This window comes from Dermacentor andersoni, chromosome 1, assembly GCF_023375885.2.
Source record: "Dermacentor andersoni chromosome 1, qqDerAnde1_hic_scaffold, whole genome shotgun sequence".
NCBI classification, from domain to species: Eukaryota; Metazoa; Arthropoda; class Arachnida; order Ixodida; family Ixodidae; genus Dermacentor; species Dermacentor andersoni.
The window spans coordinates 260,281,866-260,294,113 of record NC_092814.1 but is presented as its reverse complement, the minus strand read 5'-3'; the positions used below and the strand labels follow the sequence as shown (position 1 = coordinate 260,294,113).

Here is a 12,248-nt window from a genome sequence, read left to right as displayed (position 1 = left end):
CCCCCCCTTCCCCCGGAAGCCCAGAGCGCGAAGAAAGGCGGCGCGCTTCCTTCCCGCTTTTCTCCCTTGCGTGGGCGAGATTGAACCGCCATCGTCGGCTCACTGCCACGCGCTTTCACTCGCGCATACAGCATACGGCGCGCAGGGACGATGTTATCTCCCGTGCACTATATATGGAACTTGGCGAGACATAAGGTATTCTTTCCCGTTTAAAAAGAAAATTCAAATGTGGAAAATCTTTATTTTGGTATGACATTTCCAGCGTGTAGAAAAACATGCTTGGTGACTTCAGAAGCGGAGCATTGCACGACTCTCGACTTCTCAGAATCACATCATCTTCGGCTCGGCTTGCATTCCCTGTAGGCCTTCTTGATGGCTTCCGCCTCGTCACCCTAGAAATAATAAATCATGCTCGCTTAAAAACCCCTAGTAACACCTACTAAATTTATATCCTGTAGGTTCCGCGTGTTGCTTGTTTGGATCATACTATTAAAATATTTACAGACTGCGAGCCCGAAATCCTCGCTGCCTACGTTAGTAGCCGGGCTTTATTTCATTTTGACGTTAACATTATTGTCGTTGTCCGGACTTTATCAGCTATTCTCTTTCTACTTTTAATTACCTAAGACTCGTTAACTTATATACTAAAAGAAAGAGGGAGGGGGGTCTATCCATCGTAATGACTGGAACGTCTCAAACAGGGCATGCTTGTCGCGGCTTCCACGATAAGTAGAACAAATTTAAGCGCAAAGTTTCGTTTCAAGCAGCCGCTACCTATTGTTTGGGTATTACGGTCCAACTTATCATCGTGAAGACTATACATGGCTTCACAAGGATTGTAGGCCATTTGCTGGTGGAAATAATGCCGAAAGACATGATGACGTTTTTAATCAGCAAAGTCATTCGAAAGTTATTCGACTACACTGTGTATTTTGGCATGTAATAATAATAGCATAAAACAGTACATTTGCTTTGCCCGATATAAGCAACGTGGTAGAACAAGCTGTTCGTTTCCTCGATGAAGCCATTCTGTTTTTCTTTACCAAGTGACACTATTTGAGAACAGTGCTTTCATTGCATAACATTTTTTTTCTTTTTTCTTCATGTGGAAGTGTGTGCAGACGTGATGAGTTACTATGTCATCTTAGATATTGAGGTAACTATACTAATGTAGAATTACTAGGAGCACTCTGATATTTATGCATGAAAGTTACAGTAAAAGATGCGACTACTGAAGTTTCTGCTTCGACGCAGTGCAAAATTAGTTTTAAGCAACGAAAGTTACGAAATTTAAGAGTACTTACTGAGAACACCGTTTCCAGCAACTCGACCTACATTAAGAAAAAAGTACAAATTAATTTGTATGAGTTCGATGTATACCTTCAAGCATGATATTTGTTGTCGCACCGCTACACACCAACTGAAAACAAAAGTCAACCGACCATCACGTTTCAAACGTTGTCCTATGTTCTGCCATTGCTATGTAGATATTTCACACCACGTTGAAACGCCCCTTATGATAACGTCGAAACGGCACACCTTCGAGAAGAGCTTTTTCTCTTTCACGTGGTCTGGAAACGAAACTCAACAAGTGGACATGCTGCATAACTTTATTCATTTACTTATCATTGACAATATTTACAGCGACACATATGGAAAAGAAATCCGGACTTCTCAATACCCCATTTTAGAAGAACAACAGAACCATTTAAATGCAAAGAGTGGGCATGTCACCTAATATATACTCGCATTTTAGGTAGCCATAAAAGCCTTAACTTGATGGATTGATAAAACTATAACCTCTTGGAGGCCTAAAACAGTGCCACAGTGTTATCAGTGGGAGAACTGCCCTTGGAACTTGAGTTGGTAGCCCTCGAAAACTAATGTTTAATAATCAATGAAACCGAAAGCGTGAGGAGCTTGTGCTTATTCATGACTCGAGTGCAGCGTTCTAAAAAGAGACTCGACACGAGTAAAGTACTGCGAAACCAAACTAAGGAGTTACTCATGGTGCAGGCTTTTTTTTTGGCGCTCTGTTTGTGTCCGTTTGCATGTGTCTATTATTTTTTTCTGTGGTTGCAACTCAGCCATGCCTTCTTGTGGTAACGTATTAGCAACAGTGCCAAAATATTACTATCATCATCGCTGTGAAAGGGCATGACAAATCCCTTCAACCGCTTTTATGGAGCCTCGTTAAGTGAGAGCGAACAGGGTAATTGAAGTAAATTACTTGCATGCTGGCTACCTGACCACTCTCTCGAAGGGAGAAACTGAAGAGTATTCGCTGACCTTAACTCTTTGAGCACGTGCTTTATTTTCTTCGCGAGGAAAAGAAAGTACTTGGAAAAAAGTAGAAAAAGAAACCAGATCCGAACATCTTCATGTTTATTTAGTTGAAGGCATCGGAAACGCTTGCCACTTTCGTCCTTCTCCTTTTCACACCACTTGATTGTCATACGAACAAACAGAAATGGCCTGATTAACCAGGAAATCACACCAATTTCACTTAAGCATTTCTTGTGATTTTGCATACCACACTATCTCTACTAGACTGGCAGCCTTACAGCCTTTAGTGCACTACCAACACTCAATTTTTGCTGGCAACTGGTTCACGTGTAGCGCAATCACTACTGTTTAGTCAGTATCGTGATCAAGGCTCACGAAATGGGCGTGCAAAGGAGATGGGACCATAGCTTCCCTAGCAAGTTGTAGCTTTGCACATATTGGTGTATTTTCTGCTATTGCACAATGTGGTAAAAAACGGAAGGTTGTAATAACGAGGTAAAAATACAATACCGCGGTCATACGACATCGCTTTGCACTTCGCATTTCAAACTTCCTATTCTTCTTGCGAATATCTTAAATGGAAGGTTTAATATTCAACCCCACAGCTACGATGAGGTTGCACTAAGAGGCTGAACGTCGAGCTTGGCAGATGCGCAACAATTTTTTACCTAATCCTATCAGGCTGTTCACTTACAGAATACTTCCTCTAGATTTTTTTTTTATCGACACTGTCTTTAGTATTATGAAACTTGTGGACCAGTTCAGGTGCCTTCTGTGGAGAAATATCTGCAGGATGACTCTTTCTATCTGTAAAGCGTTCAGCACTCAGACATATTTTAAACTTTCACTAAATGCTTATAAAACGTTGCTATGCGCCCGTAAATATATTTTTTATTCATTTCGGACTAATCGGAGTACCAAAGGAGTAATCACATATTTTTTCCCCTGCATTGCTACGTTACTCAACCAGAACCAATTTTTACAGCCGAAAATCTCGAGTGCCTGCACTCACGAAGTCAATGTCGGCGTCGCACTGCTTCTTAACAAGCTCGGCCAGGTTGTCTCCCTTGCTGCTGATGATTCCTGCAGCCTTGCCTCTGAGCTGAAAGAAAAGTCATCACTTTTAATAAGGCACTCTGGCTATAACCGCTAAGAGAAGGTTCAATAATCTGCAGTGATCTACTCATCTTTCGATGATTATATCCGTAATAGCTTAATTATTTAATGAATTGTTGATTGGTACCTCAGTGGGAACGTGCTCTCCCATGCACTTTAGGACTGCCTTGATTTCTTCATTGCTCTTCCCTGCAAAAGAAAGAAAATTATGTGCGCGCCGCCTAGGCATGTCGTCCAATTTATGGCATTCGCCCCTGGTGTACGCGTATAACTGAGATTCCTGGGCGTCCGCGTCATATTCGTCCCATGACACGGAAAGTATTTGCATGACGAAGGAGTGCTGAATCTTGTACAAAACAGATTACAAAGCGTCTCACTTCGCTACGTCGATACTTCATGGTACAGACTGCTAATCCCTAATGACAACAATATATTGGTTGCTTCTTATTATGAACCGCCCAGTGGAAATCGCATTTATCCATTACCCAGTTTGTCAACAAAACTGTCTGCTCTATCATCTGAGATCATTTTCGCTTGGATGAAACTTCAATTTACCTGACCTCTTATGGCACAATAGACGTTCAGTTAAGGTTACCCAATCCGCATAACACTCTTGTCTATATGAGCTAATAAGGACATTCAACCTTTCTTCAGTTCGTGGACTTTCCAACAAGGAATACTGATTTTGGGAATTTACCGCAAGCAAAACACGAGACTTGTAGAAAAGGGACAACACGAAGCGGTCCCTTTCTTCAAGTCTCGTATTTTGCTTGCAGTAACTTCCCAAAACCATGAATCACCAACTGGCCTACACCCACACTCTGCTAAGGAATACTGCTACAGGAGGCAACATTCTGGATTTATTATTTATTTATTTCATATACTCTTAGCAGCCAAAGGCATTACAGAGGGCATTGCATTACAGAAACAAACGAAAATACATGAACAAAAGCACAGTGCGTCAGAAAAAAAGTTAGAGGCTTCCGATTATACAATTTTAGCTAGTGCTTCACAATACTGTACTAAATAAGCGGTCATAATAAATTCATGTTATATACATGTGAGCAGGTTGTTATATTATGTACAAAAATTAACACAGCTGATTATGCAACATTAGCGAGAGCTGTTCCAAACTGCTGGTCATCATGTATAAATACGACTTCTTCGGGAAAGTGGTTCCAGTCAGCGGATGAACGAGGCAAAAAGCACGAAAAAAAGATGTAGTGTGACATGATTCAAGACCAACTTTATAACGATGATCAATTAGAGGAAATGGGTACTGTGGTTGGCAAATTAGTACGTCGCGTAAAGTCGAATGAAGGTAAAGCCTGTAAAAAATAGTTAAACGCGAGATTTTACGACGAGATAATAGTGGTGCGAGCGTCAGGTTAGTTTTCGTAGCAGATATACTTGCGGCTCCATTATAATCGCCCAAAATAAAACAAACTGACTTATTCTGAACAAGTTCTAATGCACCAATTTAGTTTCTCCTGAGTAGAATCTCACACAGCGCTTGTATACTCCAACTTGGGACATACTAGTGCTTTATAAATAAGTAGTAGTTACAGAGGCATAAGGGAGGTTAAAGAAAGCATTGTTAATTACGTAGTGGGTATGGATCGTCCAGGCTAAGTTTGTGGCGATGTGTACACCTATGCATTTATATGAGTCGACAAGCGCTAGGGAAACATTATTGGCCAGAGACGCCATTTTCTCAAGTTTCTTAAGTGATATTTATGTGGGCTATTTGTTGTTCGTGGTACGCGCATCACTGTGCAATTGTTAACGTTAAGTTCCACTAACCAGTCTTTTCACCAGTTAGCTATAGTATTAAGGTCAGACTGAAGGTGGATAGCGTCATCAGAAGCATATATTTCGAGCGAGAGAGCACAATTCTCGACAAAAAGGTGAATGTTAGAGAACAGGGAGGAAGGTAGATGGTTAATGTAAATGAGAAACAAAATAGGCCCCGGCACCGACCCTTGTGGCACACTGGAAGTTACATCACTTAGCGGCGAGTTATAGCTATTTGCAGTAACAAAATGCATGCCATTAGTAAGGAAACATTCAATACACATCAAGACATTTCTATTAACGTTCAGTTGATTTAGTTTTAAAAGCGCAAGAGATTATGGCACACTATAAGAAGTGGTTTTGCGAACTCTAAAAGAAAAATGCAATCTGCTGGTGGCGAACGATCAAGGATACAATGCAGTTTGAGCGTAAATATTGCAAGCTGTGTTTTACAGGAGAAGATGTGTTTCACAGTTGTTCCTAAATCCAAGCTGTACTGATGCAAAAAAAAAAATTTGATCTCCCCTAATGGAGCGTAGACTTAAGCATGAAATTGCAACCGGTGAAAGGGATTGGTTGGAGATGATACTAGCCACAATCTTAAAATGGGTGTAGTGCATGTTCACAATGGCACACCCAACCACACTATACATCTTACCACACCACACCGTGCCATACCGCACACTGGTCTATATGAACGCTGCTCAGCAAGAAGAAAACCGGCTGACTGCCCAGCTAGAAGGAGCATGAATTGAATTCTTGGATTTTACGTGCCAAAACCCCGATTGGATTATGAGGCACATAGTATAGTGGGGGATTCTAGATTAATTTTGACCACCGGGGCATCTTTAACGTGCCTTTATTACACGGGACATGGGCGTTTTTTCATTTCGTCCCATCGAAATGCGGCCGCCGCGGCCGGCGATTCGGTCTCGCGACCTCGTGCCTAGCAGCGCAACACCACAACCGCTAAGCCACCGCGGCGGGTAGAAGCGCCTGAAAGAGGCTCGACGCAGCGTGGCGTCTTCTCTCGAAGAGACTCAAAACCCGCGCCGCTGAACTCATGGACCGCTGGCGTTCAAAAGAGCGCCCAGCGGCACAGGATGACAATGAAGTATATGGTGCCCTGTATCTGCCTTTTGAACGTCGCTAGCGGGAATGACAATTAAAACATCAACGTACTAGAAGTTACAGCGTGAGCGATATTGTGAACAAACATTAGGAAGAACTCGGAAGGAATATTTTGTGTAACTTGTTTGCGCAGTAACTATCGCATGTAATGCGGTCCTGTACAAAGGGTTTAGGGCCAGTGACTGCATTTTCTTAATTTTTGGCTGGTGGCTCGGATCATCTCGTTTTGTCCTCGCAACTTGCCAGCATAATCGCTCTGGCTGTTAGCTCAAGGTCGCTTGAAGGTCGCCGACAACGGGAGCTAAAAGCATTTCATGCTTTAAAATGCGTTACATTATAGAAAGTTAATATTCGTGAATATTATGTGCTTTCTACAGCAATTACTTAGGAGTGCTGTTTAATTGATTCGATGAGTTTCGCAACGCCAGGAGTAGCAACAATCACTGGAGGCATAGCTCTATACGTAATCCTAGTGCTGAGTAGTAGGTAGGCAATTATTCCAAGCGATGGAAGCACTACGCATAAATATGTCGGTAAGGGTAGCAGCGCGTTGTTCAACGGGGATACGGGATTTGGTCGAGTCTTCTAAAGCTACACACACGTCACGCATAGGTTTAATTACACTCTAGAATTTCTTAGGGTTAGTCTTCAACATAGACGAAAGAACATTAGACGAAGACAGACTCCGCGTTTTTTATTGATGCCACGTAGGATTCAAATGCATTCTTATAAGCAGTTGTGACCCGCCGTGGTTGCTTAGTGGCTATGGTGTTGGGCTGCTAACCACGAGGTCGCGGGATCAAATCCCGGCTGCGGTGGATGCATTTCGATGGGGGCGGAATGCGAAAACACCGATGTGCTTAGATTTCAGTGCACGTTAAAGAACCCCAGGCGGTCCAAATTAATCCAGAGCCCCCCACTAGCGCGCGCCTCATAATCGTGTCGTGGTTCTGGCACATGAAACCCCATGACCCAATCATTTAAGCAGTTCTCAACAGGAACGCTTTAGTGGAATCTACGACACCAATACCAGGCATAAGTGACCACGTGTAGGTGTCAGCTATTGTCATATGCAAGAGAGTCGAATTCGCTATGATGTGCCTGCCAGACTTTCTTTTCTAAAAATGGGGTAATTATGTTCCAATAGTGCTCACTTTGACAAAGAAAGAATTCGAAATGTTTTTAGGAAATATTTCCTTTCTCTGATTAATAAATTTATTCCTTAAAAAACTACGTCATCGAGAAATATTGCCAAAAAAGCTTCAATGAACAAAGTACTTCGAAAATCCGTAAAAAAGAAATCTCAAATATATAAAGCATTGAGGAACTGAAAGAACCCGAACTTGAATGCTAAATTGAAAGTTTTGTGCTCAATATTCCGGGCCGACCTAAAGCTAGCAAAGCGTGAGTACCTGCCCGCGTCAGCCGAGAAAATAGTTCCGAACCCGAAGGAAGTATTGCGGTACATTGAAAATGGTAAAAAGTACGTAATTCTGTAACGTTTACAACTTCGCTGTGAACCAATTACGACGACTAAATGAAACTGGGCGTAATGGTACAGTCGTCTCCAATTTCGGTTAGATTACATTAGATTGAGATTAAGTTTTACATTCGATTGAGAGCTACAGAGCATTCGCGAGAAACTAGAGACAAAACTTTTTTACTGTCAAGGTGACGCGTAGACGGACGGACATCGACCACCGCCGGAGGGTAGCTATATGCAGCTTCGTTGCAAATGACCACGATAAAAAGTGCAACTATAGACCTCTGTTCTTGACTTCTGTGTCCTTTAAAACAGTGGATGATGGGATACACTCAAATTGAATTAATCATTTGCTAGAATAACTTTTTGACGCTTCCGAGCATGGCTTCCGTTCCGGTTTATCCTGCATGACGCTATTTACCAAGTTTATTCATGATACCTCCTTGAGTTTTGACAAGGGTGAGCAGCTGGATGCTGTTGACGTCGTATCACACAACGGTCTCCTGTACAAAGTGTCTTCCCTAGGAATACCTGGTTATCTTCTTAGATGCATTAGCGTTAATTTGAGCGTGCGCCAGCAAACCTGCCGTTCCGAATGGTGAATTGTCAACATCTGCGGATGAATTGTGTAGAGTGCCAGAGGGTTCTGTGCAGTGACCCTCATTGTTTTTGCTATTCATAAATGACTTACATGACTACTTACATGACTACTCTGCAGGCAGATATTGATAAGATTTGTAGGTGGTGTGACACGTGAGCAATGTACTTAAACACTGAGAAATGTTACCACATTCAGTTGACAAAGAAGAGGCAAATACTTAATTGATCCTACTGCCTGAATAGCAAACTAGTAGCAAACGTTGGCAGGGTAAAATACTTGGGTATTGTTTCCGCGCCCATCCTAAATTGGGCTTTTCACACAGATGCGATTACTGAAAATGCCTGCTGCTTACTATACTTCTTTCAAAGAAACTTGAAGAACGCCCCCTAGCGTCCTGAAAGATACTATTTATTTTACCAATATAAGGCCGATTGTCGAATCTTCGTGTGTTGCCTGGGATGCCATCACAGCAATATTAAATGGATGCATTGGAAGGATTCCAGAAACGCACGACAAGGTTTGTAAGCGGTAAATACAACTTGTTCTTCAGAAGTTCTTTCAGGGCAGACTGCCTGGAAAACGTTTTTCTCGTCATTAGGAGTAAAACTCTCTTTTACAACATTTAGAATAATCGCACTGGTGGTATGGATAAATATAAGTTTGTTCTCCCTCCATAATTCGTATCTTAGCGAAGAAACAATAGTGAGAAGTGAGAGGATAAAAGTGTCGCATTAATGTTCTCAAGTTTTTTTGTTTTTTTTTTAATCACAATTCACGAATGGAATGGCCTGCCGTGTTGGCGTAGTGGCCTTCGCGTTGCACAGCTAAGCCCAGGGGTCGCGTTTCGATGGGCTCGAAATGACAAAAAAAAAAAAAACACCCGTGCTCATGCGCGGGGTGCACGTTAAGGAACCCCAGGTGGCCAAATTAATCTGGAGTCCCCCCCGCTTTGGCGTGCCTCATAACCGTATGGTGGTTTTAGCCCGCAAACTTAGAAACTTTCTTTAATTTTAAATCACCAATTCAATGCGCTGTCTGATGAGACATTATGTGTGCCTAACTTTTTACACGAAATTGATAGTACGGTGTAAAACTGGGCGGAAGCCTGTACTTAGTTCAACGTTACCCTGTAGTACCTTGTAACCCTGCTGTGTCATGTATCCTGCATTTTTCTCACGCCTGGCGTTTGTGTTCCTATTGTACCTTTAGTCGTCGTGTTTTCATTTTGATGGTGCGTTTTTCTTGGCCTTTTCTTGGCATTTCGGTTGTATTGTTAATCCCCCTACTATAATGCTCTAAGGGGATGTAGGTTTTCAGTGTAAATAAATAAATAAATAAATAAATAAACACTGCAAAGAAAGAGCAGAAAGTGGCGCCAATGAGCACTGCCATGCGGTGGCATTAACTACACAGCTTCGCACTTATCTGAGTAGAAAAGGAATCCTTCAAACGCACCCGAAATTCACAATAGTAATAGTGAGGACAAAAAAAATTATACATATCCCGATTTGGTGATCGAAAACACGATGAAGCTGGATTACATAAGTTAAATTAGTGACTGCACTATTGAGCCAATGTCTGACATGCCATCTTCAATAACACACCAGCAAAATGCATCCTTCGCGAGTGCACTATTAAGGATAAGAGGAGAGCTACCGGAAATCACAGGCTTCATCAAACGCCGAAGCGAGCAGTGACCCTGAGTTAGCGTACATAAGAAGTCCTTGTCCTTGTTTCATCGCTGCAATACTGATCGGCTACTGCGCTTTTAGATTAACGCAAGAACAGGTGCAGGGCGCTTTCTTTTGTGTATAGTTTATTTTCTAACTTGAGATACCTCTTTCCCAACACTACGAGCGAATGAGTCAAGAAATTGTTATACAGAGCCTCAAAGGCATGAGCAAATACGCAAAAGCGAGTGAAACGTTATAATGCAAGGAAGGTTGGGGGCGCGTGAAAAATTCCTTGGTGGTAAAAATATATCCCGAGTCCACCACTACAGAGTACCTCATAATCCAATCGTCATTTTGGCACGTAAAGCCCCAGAATTCAATTAAATTCTGCAAACTTGCTCAGCTTTATGTTGTTTTAGGATGTTGTTTAGCAGCACCCTAATAAACAATGTTATCGCTAACGTTGTTTATTATGAAGAAAAGTACAAAACAATCAACTTCACTTCTTAGGCACCCAGAAGATATAGGAAAGTCAATGCTAAGCTTTTATTTGTAAGTCACTTTTCGTTGCTAGGCGCTGAAGCACGAGAAAGCGACATGTTCAAGTAAAAAATTTCGAGCAGTCAAGTTTGGAACTGAGAAATACTGTTTCAACAGGACATTGCTTGCCCAAAGGGCGAGGTATATCCCGAAACAAGACAAAATTATCTCGGGCATGGCTTTCGCATCTGGCAAAAATGATTTACGAATGCATGTTTGCCCCGATGAAACCTCCACAGTTCTTATATGGCATGAAAAAAAATGTGAGCGTGCTCACGGCAATTGGAAAACAATAACATACAGAATAATTATGAAAAAAAACCATTTGTCAGCACTACACACACCGGGAACGACTTTCGTTATCGCGCCATTAATATTACCACGAACGTTTTATTGCGTTGTCGCGCCAAGCCAAGCCCGTTGACGCCCATAGTGCACATTATCACTAATTTCAAGTAATCTAGCACCATGGATTCGTTGTCTTTAGCGCCGCAATTCGTTTTATAAGGACATAAAGATATTGTTATGCATGGCCCACATTTAAGATATCTGTCTGCTTTCTTGTGGGCAGTGCCTGAAAGTAATTATGGGAAAGCTTGCAACAGAAAGTTGCAGCGGTAGCAGCGCTTGAAGTAACGATCCAGCTTCGGCGCAACAAGTTTTGTTTAAAAGGCGTAAACATATGTCAGAAAATACAAACGATCAGAAATGTGCCCTGTTAGAGAAACGTGACCAGAATGGCGAACAACCGGAACATGTGCGCACGTACGAAGAGCATATTTGCTCCGTTTATGCGCACGAGCCCAGAGCCGCGGCTTGCACAAACGTAAGTTAAGGCATTTTATATAAAAATAGCTTGACATAGATTGCCTTGGAGCGCTTTGACATGAATCCTCAACGGTAGACAGAAATGACAAGCGGAGAAACCGGCCTGCTGAAGCCTAAGCGCTCGGAGTGTACATGTCACCGGGCTTTCAGTTGACTTTGGCTTTGTTGCGAGGAAATTCTCTTCAACATGAAGTACATTGCCATAACTTTTAATGGGTCACGCTAAAAAACTCGGTCATGGTAATATAATCTAGACTAAGGGTAATAAGGTTGCTTACCGCACAGCTCCCTACCACCGGCAGCCTCAGCGAGGAAGGCTCCAGCCAGGAGGAGTCCGCAGACGAGGAGCACTTTCATCTCGAATAACCTAAAAGCGCTAAGAAAAAGAAAGAAGGCAGACTCAAAGGAAGTGTGGAAGTGCCCGAAGATTCAGCGGACCAACTGCGACGGGGAGCTAGGTTCAATAATAACCGGCGAGCCCGGTTATATATATGCAAGCGCTCTCTTGCACGTGTCCTTGTCGGGGCTTGAAACGCTGAGTCAACCCTGAAACTGGTAACCCTTTCTTTCCTTTTGCTTCTCAAGTTTTGCGCCCGTTCTGCACTAGCCACCTTTCATACCTTAGTAAAAATATTATGTAACAAAAACTATCAAAATAAAGACTAAAGATAAAAATGGAGAGGGGCGGCTTGTTGAGTAGGACAAGAGGAGAGCCAGGGTCATGTAACAGGAAGCTTCTACGCAACGATGATACGCATCACGCCCTTTGCTCGGCCAGTTCGTTCTGCCTATCCCG

General features: G+C 42.4%; 1 protein-coding gene across 1 annotated transcript; it reads right to left on the bottom strand.

Moving 5' to 3' along the window:
- Positions 1-221: 221 nt before the first annotated feature.
- On the bottom strand, positions 222-11,923 carry LOC126548435 (uncharacterized). Its single transcript, XM_050196583.3, has 5 exons — positions 11,731-11,923; positions 3,530-3,591; positions 3,299-3,388; positions 1,305-1,331; positions 222-392 (listed from the first exon to the last, which is right to left on the bottom strand). The coding sequence occupies exons 1-5, from the start codon at positions 11,807-11,809 to the stop codon at positions 333-335; spliced, it is 318 nt and encodes a 105-aa protein (XP_050052540.1). The 5' UTR covers positions 11,810-11,923; the 3' UTR covers positions 222-332.
- Positions 11,924-12,248: the final 325 nt, after the last annotated feature.

Excerpts from the sequence above, each read along its gene's own strand:
- LOC126548435 (XM_050196583.3), bottom strand. The coding sequence starts at position 11,809 with ATGAAAGTGCTCCTCGTCTGCGGACTCCTCCTGGCTGGAGCCTTCCTC. Across the intron at positions 3,592-11,730 it reads CGGTGGTAGGGAGCTGTGCG|GGAAGAGCAATGAAGAAATC; the intron begins GTAAGCAACCTT and ends TTTCTTTTGCAG. Across the intron at positions 3,389-3,529 it reads GAGAGCACGTTCCCACTGAG|CTCAGAGGCAAGGCTGCAGG; the intron begins GTACCAATCAAC and ends CTTTTCTTTCAG.